Consider the following 19787-nt stretch of genomic DNA (forward strand, 5'->3'; position numbering starts at 1 on the left):
ACAAATAAGCTAATGTACCATTCCACCGGTCCCAAGTGGAATGATCATTTTTTAATGAACACCATATGAAAATCATTTTACAAATACTAATGCACTGAATTTAAAATAAAAAAGTTTTTTATTCATTTATAAGGTAATAAACATGTAATACAACTACTATAATACTTATTTACAATGAACACATTACTGCACTGAAATGGTGCAGAAGTTAGATTGTACTTACACACACACACACACACACACACACACACACACACACATTTACAATGAACACATTACTGCACTGAAATTGCGCAGAAGTTATATATATCAGTTGGTTTTACTGAGAAATTCATCAATGGAGTAGAAGGAGTTGGCCACCAATAAATCCTTTAGGCTTCTCTTAAACTGAATTTCATTGGTTGTTAAGCTTTTTATGGCTGCTGGCAAGTTATTGAAAGTGTGTGTTCCTGAATAATGCACACCTTTTTGTACAAGACTAAGTGACTTTAAATCCTTGTGAAGATTATTCTTATTTCTAGTATTGATTCCATGAATTGAGCTGTTGGTTTGAAAAAGTGATATATTTTTAATGACAAATTTCATTAAGGAATAAATATATTGGGAAGCAGTAGTTAGTATCCCTAGTTCCCAAAACAGGCTTCTGCAGGATGTTCTTGAGTTCACACCACATATAACTCTTACTGCAGGTTTTTGTGCCCAGAAAACTTAAGCTTGGCTTGATGAATTACCCCAAAAAATAATCCCATATGACATTATGGAATGAAAGTAAGCATAGTATGCCAGCTTTTTCATTTTTATATCGCCTATGTCTGACAAAATTCGCATTGCAAACAGAGATTTGTTAAGACGCTTCCACAGTTCTGTGGTGTGCTCCTCCCAGTTGAATTTATTATCAAGCTGTAAACCCAAGAATTTAACACTGTCCACTTCTTCTATCTTCTTGTCATCGTATGTTAGACATATACTCGTGGGACACCCCTTACAAGTCCTGAACTACATGTAGTTTAGTGACAAAGAATTGGCTAGGAACCATTGATTAATGTCCACAAATATTTTATCAGCTGATATTTCTAAGACTAAGCTTGATTTGCTATTTATTGCAATGTTTGTATCATCGGCAAACAAAACAAACTTGGCATCTGGTAACGTTACTGATGAAAGGTCATTGATATACACAAGAAAAAGTAAGGGCCCCAAAATGGAACCTTGTGGGACCCCACATGTAATTATTTCCCAGTTGGATGATGCCTGATAGCTTGATACATGTCTGTTTCCTAATAACACCCTTTGTTTCCTGCCAGAGATATAAGATTTGAACCATTTTGCAGCATTTCCTGTTAAACTATAATATTCTAATTTACTTAAAAGGATATTGTGGATTACACAGTTAAATGCCTTTGACAGATCACAAAATATACCAGTTGCCTGCAATTTTTTGTCTAATGCATTAAGCATATTTTCACTGTAAGTGTAGATAGCGTTCTCAATATCAAAACCTTTTAGAAATCCAAACTGTGACTTTGACAGTATGTTATTTGAGATAAGATGGTTATAAAGCTGACTGTACATTACTTTTTCGAAAATTTTTGAGAATGCTGGCAACAGTGAAATTGGATGGAAATTTGATGCTATTTCTTTATCTCCCTTCTTAAACAGTGGCTTAACTTCAGCATATTTCAGCCATTCAGGAAATATTCCACTGATAAATGACTGGTTACACAGATAGCTTGATATATTACTTATCTCAGAATCACATTCTTTAATTAACTTTGTTGATATTTCATCATACCCACTAGATGTTTTTGATTTTAAAGATTTTATGATGGACATATTTCTGTTGGGGTAGTGAGGGTCAAATTCATATTATGGAAGTTACTTGAAATGTCTGGTCAGAGGTATTCCATAGCAGCATCTACCAAACCTGACAACCCCATCTTTTCAATAACAGTTATAAAATGCTTGTTAAAAAGTTCTGCAACACTATATACATCTGTCACCAATGTATCATTTACTCTTAATGCTATTTGTTCCTCTTCATGTCTGGTTCTACCGGTCTCCTCCTTCACTTTATTCCATATTGTCTTTATTTTGTTATCTGATATGACTATCTTTTCCTTGTAATATATTAGCTTTGACATCCATATTGAAGTCTGTAATATTTTGCAGTATTTCTTGTAATGTGCTGTAGCATCAACATCGAAACTGTTTCGGATTGACAGATACAGTTTTCTTTTTGTTTTACAAGATACCCCTATTCCTCAAGTAATCCATGGCTTTTTTGTAGACTTTGCTCTAACCTTGGTAAGTTTTGGGGGAAAACAGTGTTCGAATAAGGTAAGCACTTTATTAGCAAAAGTGTTATATTTTTCATTCATGCATCATTCAGAAATGGAACAAGCTGTGTTCTACACTGGAATTGGAAAATAATCTATTAACATTTAATCAAGCATGAAAAAGTGTTCTGTCCAGAAACTGACATATTGTCAAACTTGACAAGTTAGTATCACCAGTCATAACACAGAAAATATAATTGCAAATCCACTGGCATGGCTGCACAACAATTTGTCAAACTGTGGATATGAAAACAGTCTTGATTTGATGCTGGGCTGTCAACAATCAATTGTACCAGACATTTTGAGTCTCGGTAGAAAGTGTACCATATCCATGTGTTCTGGACCTAAATTACACTTTATGTCAAATACTCAAACATGTTGATTTCAACAAACATTTGTTAAACTTTAATTACAGCAGTCAATGTTAAAAAATAGAAACATATATTAATATGATCAGATGCGACATTTTGTGAGCAAATAAAGGGTTGTGCAGTGTGTCACAGAAATGCTTCTGAGAATTTGATAGGTAATATGACACAACAAAAGAAGAATTCTTCATTTTTAAATTATTAATAATAGAGCATTACTCACAATTCTCAAGTCAAAAATATGATAGCAAATGTCTAAAACGTTCCCCTGCATCTACCTCTACATCTCCATACATACTCTCCACAAGCCACTGTAAAATGCATGGCACAGTGTACCCGGTACCACTGTTAGTCACTTCCTATCATATTCCACTTACAAATAGAGCAAGGAGAAACAACACTCTATATGACTCCAAATGAGCCTTATTTTTCTCTTATCTTTGTGGTCCTTATGCAAGTTCTCTAAATTTTCTCAATATTGTTTCATGAAAAGAACATCACCTTCCCTCCAGGGTTTCTGATTTTAGTTCCTTTTAGCTCCCAAAGCATCTCCACAATACTTCTGTGTTATTTTGATCTACCAGTAACAAATCTATCAGCTCACCTCTGAAATGCTTTGGTGTCTTACTTTAATCCAATCTGCTGCAGATCCCAAACACTTGAGCAGTACTCAAGAATGGGTCATGCTAGCATCCCGTGTGTGACCTCCTTTACAGATGGACCACACTTTCCTAAAATTCTGCCAATAAACTTAAGTCCATAATTTCCCTTACCTACTACAGTCCTTACATGTTCATTCCATTTCATCTCACTTTGCCATGTTACATGTAGATATTTAATCAATGTGACTGTGTCAGGAAGCTGCATTTAAACATTATGGGTTTGTTCTCCTTACTCATCTGCATAAACTAACATTTTTATACATTTAGAGCTAGTTGCTATTCATCAAACCAACTAGAAATTTTGTCGAAGTCATCTTGTATCCCATTACACTCACTCAACAATGACATCTTCCTGTACATCACAAAGTCATCAGCAAAAAGCTGCAAACTGCTGCCCACCCATGCTGCCATGTCATTTATGTATGTAGAGAATAGCAACAGTCCTATCACACTTCCATGGGGGGCTCCTGATGATACCCTTGTCTCTACTGAACATTTGCTGTGGAGGGCAACGTACTGGGTTCTGTAACTTAAGAGGTATTTGAGTCACTTTACATATATGGGAACGTATTCCATATGTTCATACCCTTGATAACAGTCTACAGTGGAACAATATGTCAAATGCTTTTTGGAAATCTAGGAATATGGAAGCTGTCTGTTGCCCTTCATCCATAGTTCACGAGAAAAGGGCAAGAGGAGTTTTGCATTAATGATGCTTTCAACAAACATGATAATTCATGGACAGAAGCTTTTCTCAAGGAAATTTATTATGCTGAAACTGGAAATATATTCATGAATTTCTGCAGCACACCAGTGTTAAGTATATTGGTCTGTAATTTTGCAGGTTCCTTCTTCTACCTTTCTTATATGCAGGACTTGCCTATGCTTTTTCCAGTCATGTGGGACTTTGTGCTGGGTGAGAGATGCCTGATAAATGCAGGCTAAGTAAGGCTTCGGTGCTGTTGAGTATTCATTGCAAAACAAAATTATGATTCCACCCAGACCTGGAAACTTATCTGTGCAGGCAACTGTGCGGTGGTCAAATGCTGGTCTGTTTGTATGATTCTCCTGTATGAATGCTTTCTTAATGTGAAATCTAAAACTTTGGCTCTCATTTTGCCATCTTCTATTGGTCCACATGTTTTCTGTCATAAAAAGTGTTCCTTTCTGTCCACATCTGTGATACTCATCAGATTTAGCATCTTGTGACTCCCATCTCTTCCCAAAAATCATAATCCTGTGTAAAGGGAAACACTTTGACATCATTCCAGGCACTGAGAGGGCCATGGCACAGAGCTGAATGCCTTCCAAAAAAAACCTTCCAGATATGCTTCCAGTCCTGGATTCAACAGTGGCACAAGTGCAGTGCTAACCAAGGACAGAACTTAGAGGGAGATTAAATCAAATTCCATGAAAGCTAGTTACTTTGTTTCTAGTAAAATTGCACCATGTACTGACCATAGACTTTCTCTGAATAACTCTAAAACTGTCACGGCAGAATCTGGTGGCTGGTAAAAACATCCAATGGTTAACTTTATTTCACCTAGCCCTGTTATATGCTACAAGATAATTTCACTGTCACGTTCAAATTTGACCTCAATAGAGACAGTATTTTTGTCACCTGCAATGGAGAATCCTTCTATGACATCTGATTGCTAAATATCTTCAGGTTTCAACCGGTCCTGAGAATACTTTGAGCATGGGAAATCATACTTCAATAATTCACTGATAAAATTTTGGCAAGCAAAGCATCTTTACTCTGAACATGGTCTGATTTGCTATAGTCATGTTGTCTGGTAGTGTTCAACAGAGTACCTCAAAATACCACCTAGCCTAAAAACTCCTCTATCTTCTGTGTCAGGAATCGAAACCATCGGTGACCAGGAGGCCTGATTAACATCCTTACTTGAGCTCATGGACCACCTTCTCATGTGATGCAGCAGCAGCACTTTTAGCACACAGTCAAAACTGTGGGGGCTGTGACATTAATGTTTATGAGATAATGCACCAATATGAATGGTACCATTTTCATGATATGCCACACCAAGAAATTGTGCCTCAAGACATTCATTTTAGAGAGTACATTCTTTTTATGTTCACCCTATCTTCAGATGTTCACTTTTATTTACACATTCTGAACATTGTTTCTTTACTTATGATATTTTACTGTAGCCATCTCCTAACTGCTGTTGCAAAATTTGCAAATTTCTGCAGTGCCATTAGTAAAGAAACAATGTTCATGATACATAAATAAATGTAAACATCTGAAGATGTGAGAGTGGGATGACAGGCATCTTTAAATGTTACCAAAGAAATATAAATGCCCATAAAAGCACTGGTTGCAGATAATTCATGATAAATCACATTTAATCCCACCTGCTGTGGTATTATTATATGTACACAACAGACATGAATTATTTATTAATGTTGATGTAAGAAAGAGTATAAAAACAAAATGCGGTAATGGTATAATGGAATTGGATGGATAAAAAATCTCCTTACCAACCGGTGGCAGGAGAACACACACATAGAAAAAGGTTTTACTTATGCAAGCTTTTGGAGCCAATGGCACGAAGGGGAAGGAAGAGAGGGTGAAGGAAAAGGACTGAAGAGATCTACGAAAAAGGGTAGAGTTCGGGAAAGCTACCCAGAACCCTGGGTTATGGGAGACTTCCCAGCTGGGATGAGAAGGAAAGACAAATTGTCAGGAGCTGCATTGGACAAGAAGGCACCACTGCTGGAAAAAGGAGCCACTGGCTCTGAAGGCTTGCGTGAGTAGAACCTTTTCTTATGTGTGTGAGTTCTCCTGCTGCCACTTGGTGGATAGATTTTTTTATCTATCCAATTCCACTATAGTGTCAAAATTTGATGATTTTCATTAAAATATGGTAGTGAGATAGGCAGTCCCAATTGACAAGCGATTAGGAGAAACTTTGCCATTGCTGGCCACAGGCAGTTGACTCAAGTGTTTGTGGGTATTAACACAGTAAATTTCAAACACTGTTAGCAAGCTCTTTTTAAATATCTATCCACAAATACTTTTGATGCTGGTTGCATAGGCAATGGTTGTTTCTGCAACATAAATAAAATAAGCCGAACATAAAGTAAGCCATCATTTCTTTGTTCATTTTAAGAAGTTTAAAAGTCTAAATCACTTGAATTTAGTTCATATTGACTGTTTTACACAGAAGCAAACTAGACAAATCCGAACAACAGAATGACAAATTGTCAAACTGATAATAGTCACTCTCACATATACTGTTCAAACTGAGAATACTGTTTGTCAATATTTCTGATATTGCCATAATCACTCTCAGATCATTATAGTGATGTATTTACAATAATATTGAACATGTGAGGGACCCTTAACTTCCATGTGATGTTTCCACCACATTTCCCACCATGCCCCTTCAAGGAAGTGAGCTGTTTCACCCACTCTCTACATGCACATGAGCTGTAACTTTGCCCTCGTACTGGAAACATATTTCTCTTTGTTGTTCAAATCCAGCAGCAGTGAAATGATGTTGCATGTTCTAGGAGGAAGCAAAACTTTCACGGGTCTGTGCCGAGCTGCAACCCGAGTGGGCTGAGCATCTGTAGAAATATCTGAAAATGCCCTCTCACCCATGAATTTCTTCTGTGTGCCAGTCTGAGATCATCTGGGGTTGGATCTGGCCTGTGGGCCATGAGTTGCCTGCTCAATGTGGCTTTGTCAGACCACAGATGTTCACATACTTTTTAGATGCCCCTGGGCAGTGTCAAATTGTTTCTTAGACTTCTGTGATATTTTCGTGAATATTTTGTGTGCTCATACTTTTAGGGACTTACCATGTAGCATGTATGGAAGAGCTTTCTGAATACGCTTCTTGAAGACAGCAACTGTAAGAGATGGGAAAGAAGGTCTAAACCTAAAATTACAGTGCGCACATTATACTTAAATCAGTTCTGACATCTAGGCTGAATTATATCATACTCATCCACAAATTTTTGTTGAGAAAAATTTGCTGTTCCTTCTCTTCCAGAAGTTGCCTTGTTTGTAAAGGAGACTGAAAAAATACCCACAACAAATTGGCAGTGTGAGCAACATCCCATCAGCAGAAATTTTTCCATGTATGATGATTGGCAAAAGACTGGCCATGCACACACTGAATGTCATACAGATACATGAACTATTCATCATGTACCATCTATGTGGCACTATGGGCTGTATCACAAAGGTAATGTGTCATGTGCTTATACCTGGATCTTTGACAGACACCACTATCTGTGGTGTTATGGATCCAGTCTCAGGAATGTAGTAACAAACAGCAACAAAAGTTGTCTTCTATCTGGAAACATAGTTTGATACAGTCATATAGCCTTGACTCCATTAACATTTCTATGGCTGTGCCTAAAAATCATATGAACCTGCTCATGAAATGGATGTTGTTCCATGACTAATCAGAACAACTAGCAGATAACTCACTGTTAATAGACATGTGAAACATTCAAGACACATTAATCTTAATAACAAAATGCTAATTAGGGTACTATAAATGCTTCAGCACATTGACTTGCATCAATATTATCACTCAGCTACTTAACAAAATGAATTTGAAGTACTGCTTATGAATTTCAGTTGTTTCATTTTACCTGGAATAAATTTATCATCAACCTTCATTATAATTCATAAATTAATAATTTTTGGACTACTATTTAATTTGGCTTTTTTCTTGTTTTGGTCAAATGAATATGCCTCTCACAGTTTGTAAAAATATTTGTAAAACGCTCTGTAAATGGAATAAAAGTTCAATAAGGAGTTTTTGCTGTGTCTTCACTTTTGAGAAGTACTAGTGAGTGGTGGTGCATTATTATTGGTGATTTTTATTGACTACTATCAGGGTATCTCATTTGTTCCAATGTTTTCCTATTTCACTTTGTTATTATGATTGTTAATCTAATAATACTGGTATTTGAATGAAAACATCCTTCTAGAATCATTATAGCTTTATTCCCTACTTGTTGATCACTTTATTGGACACTTTTCGAATTTAATGATAAGAGGATATATAGTTTCAAATGTTGAAGTTAAAAAATGGCATCAATAATAAATATTAATATTACATAAAGATATTCTTGGTGTAACTTGTTATTGTAATGGATACCTTTTACGTACTATAGTAATCACCCCACAGAAATATTGAGAGATTAACTATCATTCATGTGGGAGATAAAAAGTTATTGTAGCATGGCACATCTTCAAATCCACTGACTTAATTTTATAAAAAATGAAATCTCATAATTGTGCTCCTCCGTTACGTTTTATGTAATCAGTAATTCTTCCCTCTGTATTTTCCTCAGAAAATGTATTCAATGAACGAAATCTGTGCACATTCCATTGTCACATAATACACTAAATTATACCATGATATAATTTTTTGCAATTTAGTTACAAGTTTTAAAGTGTCCTTCTTTACTCCCCATTATTTTAATGATATTCCTTCTACCCTCTTCTGGTTTGTGATCCTGCATAATAGCAAGAACATTTCTGGAAATTTTATTATTGTCACGGTGGCAAATTTTTAACTGCACATTCAATCTCTCCTATTAACTGTGTTTAGTCTGAGGAAGGTTGAGTCACCCATTTCAGTTTTAGCTCTTACCTCACATCACATCATATCAGTTTCACTTTGCACTCTCTCATTTGTTCATAGGATTCTGCAGATTCTATCAAGAAGTAGTGATGTGGGAACAAATCAAGATATACAGTAAAATGTGGCAAAGAGACTTCAGAAACTTAATCTTTAGACTGTATTAACAGTGAACTATAACTATATTACTTAATTACACTCCTGGAAATTGAAATAAGAACACCGTGAATTCATTGTCCCAGGAAGGGGAAACTTTATTGACACATTCCTGGGGTCAGATATATCACATGATCACACTGACAGAACCACAGGCACATAGACACAGGCAACAGAGCATGCACAATGTCGGCACTAGTACAGTGTATATCCACCTTTCGCAGCAATGCAGGCTGCTATTCTCCCATGGAGACGATCGTAGAGATGCTGGATGTAGTCCTGTGGAACGGCTTGCCATGCCATTTCCACCTGGCGCCTCAGTTGGACCAGCGTTCGTGCTGGACGTGCAGACCGCGTGAGACGACGCTTCATCCAGTCCCAAACATGCTCAATGGGGGACAGATCCGGAGATCTTGGTGGCCAGGGTAGTTGACTTACACCTTCTAGAGCACGTTGGGTGGCACGGGATACATGCAGATGTGCATTGTCCTGTTGGAACAGCAAGTTCCCTTGCCGGTCTAGGAATGGTAGAACGATGGGTTCGATGACGGTTTGGATGTACCGTGCACTATTCAGTGTCCCCTCGACGATCACCAGTGGTGTACGGCCAGTGTAAGAGATCGCTCCCCACACCATGATGCCGGGTGTTGGCCCTGTGTGCCTCGGTCGTATGCAGTCCTGATTGTGGCGCTCACCTGCACGGCGCCGAACACGCATACGACCATCATTGGCACCAAGGCAGAAGCGACTCTCATCGCTGAAGACGACACGTCTCCATTCGTCCCTCCATTCACGCCTGTCGCGACTCCACTGGAGGTGGGCTGCACGATGTTGGGGCGTGAGCGGAATACGGCCTAACGGTGTGCGGGACCGTAGCCCAGCTTCATGGAGACGGTTGCGAATGGTCCTCGCCGATACCCCAGGAGCAACAGTGTCCCCAATTCGGTGGTACGTCCACCCGGCCTCCCGCATGCCCACTATACGCCCTCGCTCAAAGTCCGTCAACTGCACATACGGTTCACGTCCACGCTGTCGCGGCATGCTACCAGTGTTAAAGACTGCGATGGAGATCCGTATGCCACGGTAAAGTGGCTGACACTGACGGCGGCAGTGCACAAATGCTGCGCAGCTAGCGCCATTCGATGGCCAACACCGCGGTTCCTGGTGTGTCCGCTGTGCTGTGCGTGTGACCATTGCTTGTACAGCCCTCTCACAGTGTCCGGAGCAAGTATGGTGGGTCTGACACACCGGTGTCAATGTGTTCTTTTTTCCATTTCCAGGAGTGTATATTAAATCTTATACCATCTAAATTTACTGAGTACATTAGTAAGAAAGCTGCTACTTTGAAAAAACCTACCACATCATCAGCTTTACTATACAGCTGTTGTTCATCTGATGTTAGTATCTCGAGATTTACTTGATAATGCTGGTGTTTTTCAAAGAAAATATCTTTTACATCTACAAGAACTAAGTCCTTCTTGTAACACATTACATTACTTGCCATACAGTATGATAATAAATGATGTTACTTGTATGTAGCTAACAGAACTTTTCAATCCTTATATCAAGATATTCATTAAGTCCAGATAAAGATCACTAGGTGATTTTTAATGGAGAGAAAACTACTGATTCACTCATAACATACATGTAAATGTAGTGTTGATTGAATTTTGCTTTGTTGCTTATTCATATAAAGGGTGAGTCAAGAGGGAAGGTACATGCTTTGGCAAGTAATACTACTGGTGATTCCGGACAAAAAGCTTCTAATAAACATATGCCCTTTTCTTAACCGTCTCTGGGTAAACAAATGAAAACAGCTAGGAATGGGAAAGGCACTGGTGATGGTAAACTAAGATATTGTTGTGATATGGATTGTTTAATTGTGTACATTTCCTCACAGAAGATGTTCAAATAGTCCACAGTCAGCTTCAATGGATGTTGCTGCTCTTGTAGACAGGTATTGTGTCACTGATCAGAGCTCAGTTTTGCATTCCTTTAACTGGGCGCAAGCATGTAAAATATGAGTGAGAAGTTTCTCTCTTGTGTCCACTCTGTGATTGTAGATGTCGCTCTTCAGCCAACCCCCAAACAGTAATCCAATGGGGTAAGATCGGGTAACTTCAGTGGACAAGCAATGACTGCACAGCGACCAATGCAACGACCAGGATATGTTGTGTTGATGAAGAAACTCAAGATACCATGTCCCAGTGATCTAAAACAACTGGACCAATGAGTTGATCATCAATAATACTGCACCACACATTGATTGAGAAACATAATAGAAAATTCATTTCCACAGTAGTGTGCACATTTTAATTTGCCCATACATGAGAGTTGCATGTGTTGTTGATTCAGTTGTGGGTAAATGTTGACTCATCAGTGAACAGAATACGTGGAATTAATATATCATTGGCAATGATTCATTTACAGAATTCTTGCCTGGCAGCAGTATCTCCTTCATGCAGAAGTTGTACACTCTGTTGATGAAAGGGATACAGACTGTAATTGTGTATTGTTCGTATCACTCATGTTTGTGGAATACCAAGTTGGGCAGCAATTCTCTGTTGTGACAGTGCCACAAGATTTAAAAATCAGTACGCAAACACGACGATAGAGGCACTCCGCAGCTCGGCCAAGCGCGGGAGCGCCACCTGGCTATGAACGGCACTGGCCGCAGGTCACGGCATGGGAGTGGAGTGACAGATTCGGAGTTGGAAGCATGTAACTCGCTATTGTTCTATGTTGTATATCCATGCAATTTATTAGGATTAAAGGTTATAACACTTTTGGTGACGAGGTTGGATATTTTTCTTCCTGCGTTGTGGAATTGTGTGTTCGTGTCGGGGCAGACATGGAACAGCTTCTGCAAGCGCTCATTGACCAACAAACACAGCTGACGGCTGCTATTCAGGTGCAACAAACACAGGTGACGGCTGCTATTCAGGTGTTGTCGATGTCGCTTACTCATCGTCTGTCTTCCTCTTCTCTGCTTCCGTTCCCTCCTTACGACGAGGCTGCTGAAGACTGGGAGGATTGTGAGAAGCGTTTGCGGCAACACTTCTTGGCTTTCGGCATTGTCGATGCTCCTATGTGTAAGTCATTATTTCTATCTTGGATTTCCCCACGGATCTATCAGCTGCTATCTCAGTTAGCCCCTCTGCGGGAACCAGCCTCTCTGTCCTTCCAAGAAATGTGTGACTTATTGTCTAACTATTACCGAAAAAATAGCCATGTCGTTGCCGCCCGCATGTCGTTCTACCGGTGTCGTAAACAGCCCAGGCTTGGGCGGCAGAACTACACGGTCTGAGTAGGAAATGTCAGTTTGTCACAGACACTCATCATGAGTCTTATGCTGATTCAATGGTTAGGAACGCTATTCTCTGGCTTGCTCCTGATAAAGAAGTTCGGCAACGTGCCTTACAACTGCCAAACTCGTCGTTGTCGGAAGTTCTAAGCATCGCTCAATCTTTTGAAGTGTCTCACGCTGCTGGTGCGCAAATAGACACATGGTGTGATGTAGGCGCTGAACAGACCACTTTCGACACGGACAATTTGCCTGTTTCACAGGGGAACGACGATGTGACGGCGGTTCACTCGTGTCAACAACGTCGCATTGGGCCGCCCCGCTCGCAGCGAAAACAGTAACCACAGAAGCAGGTTTGTTTCACACTTCCTTCTTGTCCACGTTGTTTCGTACAGCATGACAGGGCCGCGTGTCCAAAACGTTGGGCCACATGTAATTCATGTAGGAAAAAAGGCCACATTGCTTCTGTGTGTCAGTCTCCTAAAGTTCCTGTCGACGAGTACGAGGCATTGGACATGGACGTTAACTGTGTGCTTTCTCAAACAAATAAGTTGTTTGTTACTGTTCGTGTTCTGGATAAAGACATTCGCATGCAAGTGGACACTAGCTCTGCAGTAACTCTCATTAATTCTCGCACGTATTTGGAGTTGGGCTCCCCTCCCTTGTCTCCAGTTACGCGAAATCTGAGAACTTATAATAAGCAGAAAATTCCTATCATTGGCCAGTTTGATGCTTCCACTGCCTACAAGTCTGTTGTTCGGCCCCTCACGTTTTATGTGGTGGATCATGCTGGCACTGAAAACCTGTTCGGTTATGATGCTTTCCAGTTGTTCGGGTTCTCCATTGATGATGATGTGCACCTCATATGTGAGGATATTCCGTATCAGCAGCTGGATGGATTGTGTTCTGAATTTTCGTCCGTGTTCTCTGCTGGTCTGGGTCGTGCCAAGGATTTTGAAGCCCACATTACTCTTAAGCCTACGGCTCACCCTAAGTTTTTCGGGGCACGCCCTATTCCGATGGCGTTGCGTGCACCTGTCAAGGCTGAGATAGACAGGTTAACAGCTTCAGGGATTCTCCTTCCTGTTACATCCAGCGAATGGGCATCGCCAATCGTGGTGGTTTCTAAACCAAACGGGAGTTTGCGATTGTGTGGTGATTTTAAAGCCACTGTCAATGCTCAGAGCCTCATTGACACTTATCCTCTTCCCCGTCCTGAGGAGTTATTTACCAAGCTCGCTGGGGGCCAGTTCTTTTCCAAACTTGACTTATCGGAGGCGTACCATCAGTTGCCGTTGGATGCTTCTTCCAAGGAATTTCTCGTCATCAACACTCCTTGTGGGTTGTATCAGTACCAGTGGTTACCATTTGGCGTCGCTAGTGCGCCGGCCATTTTTCAGTGGTTTTTGGAACAGCCCACGGCTTCCGTTCCCGGCTGCATCAACTACCTGGATGACATTGTTGTCACGGGGGCCTCCACTGAGGAGCACCTTCGCAATTTGCGTTCGCTGTTTCGGGTTCTGCATTCGGCTGGGTTGAAGTGTAATCTGGACAAGTCACAGTTCTTCCAACCCTCCATTGTTTATCTTGGTTTCCACTTGTCCCGTGAGGGCATACGTCCTCTACGACAGCACGTTGCGGCCATTACCGATCTACCCCGGCCATCTACGGTCAAAGAACTTCAGGCGTTTCTAGGCAAGATTGCTTATTATCACAAATTCATTCCCTCTGCGGTGGCGGTGGCTCATCCTCTGCATCAGCTGTTACGCAAAAACGTTCCTTTCTGCTGGTCCGACGAGTGTGAGCAGGCTTTTGTCCACCTGAAGGCTCATTTGCAGTCGGCACCTTGTCTTACCACATTCCGTCCGGGTCAGCACTTGGTTCTGGCGACTGACACGTCACAGTATGGCCTAGGGGCTGTTCTCGCCCATTGGTATGAGGATGGGTCAGAATGACCCATTGCCTACACTTCCAAGACCCTCAACGATGCCCAACGGCGTTACTCTCAAATTGAAAAGGAGGCGCTCGCTATCATTTATGCTCTAAAAAAGTTCAGCGTTTTTTTGTATGGTTCTGAGTTTCACCTCATCACCGACCACAAGCCACTGGTCTCTCTGTTCAGCCCCTCGGCGTCGCTTCCAGATAAGGCAGCTCACCGCCTGCAACGTTGGGCCTTATACTTGTCTCGTTTTCACTATGAGATTCACTATCGCCCCACGGTCCAGCACGCCAACGCTGACACGTTGTCGTGTTTGCTGATGGGCCCCAACCCGGTTTTTGATCGAGATGAACTACTCTGTTTCCACATTGATGAGGAAGAACGTCGTGTGGTCGAGGGTTTTCCACTTACAGGTTCGCAGGTCGCGTCGGCTACTGTGCGGGACCCGGTCCTGCGTCAGGTGATCGGTTTTGTTCAACGGGGTTGGCCAGACAGGACCAAGGCCCGGGCATCGGATCCCCTTCGCAACTACCATGCCTTGCGCCTTCGTCTGTCTGTTTGTGAGGGTGTTTTTCTTCTGGCCATGGATGGCGCATCTCCACGGGTCGTGGTGCCAGCCTCTCTTCGCAAAGATGTTCTCAAACTATTGCATGAAGGCCATGGGGGGATTTCTCGGACTACGTCCCTGGCTCGCAGGCACGTTTATTGGCCCGGTATTGATTCGGACATCGCCCAGATGGTCGCTGCGTGTGGTCAGTGTGCTCAACAACTGGCTGCACCTCGTACTATGCCCTCTCCGTGGCCTGATCCGGCGTAGCCGTGGGAACGGGTGCACGCTGACTTTGCCGGCCCCTTCCTCGGAACTTATTGGCTACTGTTGATTGACGCCTTCTCAAAGTTTCCGTTTGTTGTTCGATGTCCGTCGCCCACCACTGTGGTGACGACGCTGGCTTTGTCCAAAATCTTTGCACTAGAAGGTCTTCCATCCACGATTGTCACGGACAATGGCCCTCAGTTCTCTTCGCAGGCCTTCCGTGATTTTTGTACTGGACAAGGGATTCATCATGTTACAGCACCACCCTTCCATCCGCAATCAAATGGGGAGGTCAAGCACCTTGTCCGCACTTTCAAAAGCCAGATGAAAAAATTCCTTAGTGATTTTTCCACAGATGACGCTCTGTTGCAATTTCTGATTTCTTATTGCTTCACGCCTCTGGGTGATCGCAGTCCTGCTGAACTCTTGCATGGCCGCCAACCACGCACTCTACTGCACCTGCTTCACCCTGTCAGGCCTTGTACTGTGTCCCCTAGTGCGGGAAAATACCCAGTGGGTGCTGACGTGTGGGCACGGGGGTATGGATCTCACCCTAAATGGATTCCAGGGGTGGTCCAGGCTCTTCGCGGCCGTCGGCTTTGTGAAATACGTACGGACGACGGCATGGTTGTTCGCCATTACGACCAGATGCGCCCACGAGTGGTGGCCATGCTGGTGCCACCGCCCCTTCTTTCGTCTCCACCAGCCCGAGAAGCCAGTCCTGTCGCTGCTGCCGATCTTCTGGGCGTGTTGCTGCAGCCGACGTCGCTACCGCTTCCGAGTACGCCGGAACCGGCCCCACTCGCGACGCCGCCTTCTCCGGGACCCATCTCGCTGGGGCACACCCCTAGGTCCACGACACCTATGGATGCTGCTCCGGAGTTTCCCCCATCATCTCGTCCAGGAGGCGCGTTCCACGCGCAAGCTTCCGTCCTGGACATTTTCGACCATACTCTCGTGTTTCTCCGCGGGATCTTCTCGGGGCCTCCCAAGAGGCCATGGATGTCTCCGCACTGTCCGTGTCTCCAAGGAAGTGAGTGTTTTTTTTTTCAAGGGGGGAAAAGTGTTGTGACAGTGCCATGAGATTTAAAAGTGCCACTACGTCAGTATGCGAACATGGCGATAGAGGCGCTCCGCAGCTCAGCCGAGCGCGGGAGCACCACCTGGCTATGAACGGCGCCAGCCACAGGTCACGGCACGGGAGTGGAGTGACAGATTCGGAGTTGGAAGCATGTAACTCGCTATTGCTCTACGTTGTATATCCACGCACTTTATTAGGATTAAAGGTTATAACATTCTCCTAGAGATAATAGTGTGGTTGTGTTCCACTACTTGAAGAATGTTCTCAACTTCATTAAGAATTTGTTGTGTGGGACGGTCAGAGAAAACATTTACGCTGGGAAGCATACCACACTCATACAATCCATGAAACACCCTGCTAAATGCCCTACTATCAGGCAATCAGCATTCAGTAATTGTTGTTGGTATTCTTGCACAGCAGCTCTGGGAATTTCCATTGGACAAACCATAGTCAAACACCATGTCAGCATACTCTGCATGTGTGAAGATCCGTGGCTTTTTCACTACACAAAACTGTATTCGTTGTTCACATAAAAACACTGTAGTACGATGCACTATGATAAGCACTATTGAACTGAGACTTGAGGTAAACAACTGCACTATGTGCAAGTGAACTGCATACTGACACAGTAAGGACGACGCTACATGTTTACCTGGAAGAACAGTTAAGAAAAGTTTATTAGAAGCTTTTTTATTCAGAGTCATCAGTAGTATCACCCCTCAAAGCTTGTACCTTTCCTCCTGTCTCACACTGTATAAATGAATTCAGACAATCAAAACTTGTTCACTGTAGGTGCAGCCAAACACAAATACATACAGGAAATTCTCAATGAAAAGTAACTTCAATTGCACTCTTTTCCTACATTACTGTTCTTTGTTATATGTAGTAAATTAGTTTTGAGATACATGACCATCACCAAATAATGATTTTACATTTAAAAAACTTGGTAAGTTTACTCAGAGTCTCATAATTTATACGCATATGCTTGGTAATGGATGGGTAGCCTGAAACTAACTAGTGATGTGTGTGTTTTTGTGAATAAATGATATAAATGAGGACACTACAGCTGACACCTTTGTATGAATCTAGATTTACTATACCAAATTTTGAAGACACTTGTTCTTTTTTTTATTGGGTGGTGTGACTCCACTACATAAAGTAGCTCATTTGCTTGCAAAGTTCCCATAAGAATGCTTATACATTAACTAAGCTATTTTTTAATTGTTTAGTTTGGTTTAAGTTATCAGTTGAATGGCATAACACTTAATATCTTTGACACTCAGAAAATGTAACAGGTATCTCCTGACAGGACTGAATGTGATTCTCTTTTACTTGGAAAAAAAAAACCAAGAATGAAATTAACTGTGACATGATAACTTATTAACAATATATTAAAAGGGATAGAACTAAACAGTGTAGGCACAAATGAAAGATCAGGGAGATAAGGGTAGCAAAATCAGCTAATTTCACTGATGAACAATTGAGTTAGAAACATTTGAGATTTTTGGGAAGACCTTGGTATTGAAAGCCAATGTACAACAGCGCACTCTGTGAAAATCCAAAAACATAGCAACCTAAACCTGAAGAGCATAGGACTATGTTAATTAATGGTGATAATAATAACAAAATAAGCCTAAATGAAGTTCAATACAATAACAATCTGTACAGATCACGGCAATAGGAAATAGAACAGTTTAGGTGAGGAAACAGTTAATGAATTTCCTGAATCTGGAATGAAATTTTGAATTGTAGGAGAAGAGAAAACAATGTGTATAAATAATTTAATAAATTTTAACTATTTTAACATCATTTCATGGTGACTGAGAAAATTACTAATAATTTACAAGCTAATTTAAAAGATAATAACTTCGAGTGTTGATACAATTGTACTTTTTGTGAAACAGGGAAAAGCCATTTTTGCTAGTGGATCACCTTTTGCTCCAGTAACATACAAAGGGAAGACATTTTACCCTGGTCAGGGAAACAACTCTTATATCTTCCCAGGAATTGCACTTGGTGTAATTACTGCAGGGATACGCATCATCAGTGAGGATGTTTTCACTGTTGCAGCAAAGGTACAGTATTCCACTTCATGTATGAAATGGGCTATAATCCACCACAATAAACTTTGATATAAAAATAATAGATGACGTTCTTAAAAGTTTCATTATGTAAAAGGTATTCCTCAAAATAATGAGAATGTTTTCAGATAGTTGTATTATTTGTCAAATTTTATGTTTTAAGTTTGTTTGTTACACAACATTAGTGAAAATGAAATGAATGTCACTTGAATTTTATATGTCAGTTGTCTATAAGAATATTGAAGCTCCTCTGTTACAGCTGAAATAAGTTGACTCATTCACATCTAGAGATTAACTCCACATCTTTAACTGAAGAGGCTCATAGAAAATTATGAATTTCTCTTATTAAGATACTCAAGCAGTTTTCTAATATTCACATAGAAATTGTTAATACATTTATGAGTTTATACTGTCATGTTAAATAGGCCTAATTCTTGCCCACAAATATGAGTGAGTGCATATGCAGGTTTTTACATGTTATCTAGCCTCTTACTGTGTTAGTTTAAGGTATTTTTTACTTGTTAACATAATTTTGTTCCAAGTGGTTCATAGAACCCAGAATGAAATTTTTACGCTGCAGTGGAGTGTGCACTGATATCAAACTTCCTGGCAGAGTAAAACTGTGTGACAGACCGAGACTCGAACTTGAGACCTTTAATCTGCCAAGAAGTTTCATATCAGTGCACACTTTGTTGCAGAGTGAAAATTTCATTCTGGAAACATCTCCCAGGCTGTGGCTAAGCCATGTCTCTGCAATATCCTTTCTTCCAGCAGTGATAGTTTTGCAAGGTCTGCAGGAGAGCTTCTGTGAAATTTGGAAGGTAGGATATGAGGTACTGTCAGAATTAAATCTGTGAGGGTGGGTCATGAATCATGCTTGGCTAACTCAGATGGTAAATCACTTGCCCGTGAAAGGCAAAGGTTCTGAGTTTGAGTCTCAGTCCAGCACACAGCTTTAATCTGCCAGGAAGTTTCTGGTCATAGAATATCTGTCTCTGCTGCTTGAATTTTATCACTTATGTCAAAGGCACCATCTCCACATGTGGCGAATAACAACATCAGTTTAGGAGCTATTTTACCTGCACATTAAATCTGCTCAGTTTTACTTTCATTCAGCTCCAGTCATACATTTACAGTTTCATGTGTAATAAGATATATCACTTTCTTATTTCACCAAATAGTGTATTAAGGTGGATCAGTTATAAATGAGCCTTCAGTGATATAATTTTTATTATTCAAAACTACTTCATATTTACTGTTTTTATTATTGATGCACTTTTAACATTAGCCAACCAATTTTAATATATTTTTGACAGACAATATGACGACATAACTGAAGCCAGCTGCACACAAACTGTTGCACCTCTGTATTAGTCATGAAATACTCTCCTCCAAAGCCTCTCTTAAGGCACACAA

General features: G+C 41.0%; 1 protein-coding gene across 1 annotated transcript in view; it reads left to right on the top strand.

The window, feature by feature from the left end:
• Window positions 1-19787, top strand: part of LOC126457139 (NADP-dependent malic enzyme-like) — a 115979-nt gene that overhangs the window by 71134 nt on the left and 25058 nt on the right. The window contains exon 9 of the mRNA XM_050093207.1: window positions 18195-18365. Coding sequence (XP_049949164.1) covers window positions 18195-18365 — 171 coding nt within the window. The remainder of the gene's footprint in view (window positions 1-18194; window positions 18366-19787) is intronic.

Source organism: Schistocerca serialis, chromosome 2 (assembly GCF_023864345.2).
Source record: "Schistocerca serialis cubense isolate TAMUIC-IGC-003099 chromosome 2, iqSchSeri2.2, whole genome shotgun sequence".
Taxonomy (NCBI): domain Eukaryota; kingdom Metazoa; phylum Arthropoda; class Insecta; order Orthoptera; family Acrididae; genus Schistocerca; species Schistocerca serialis.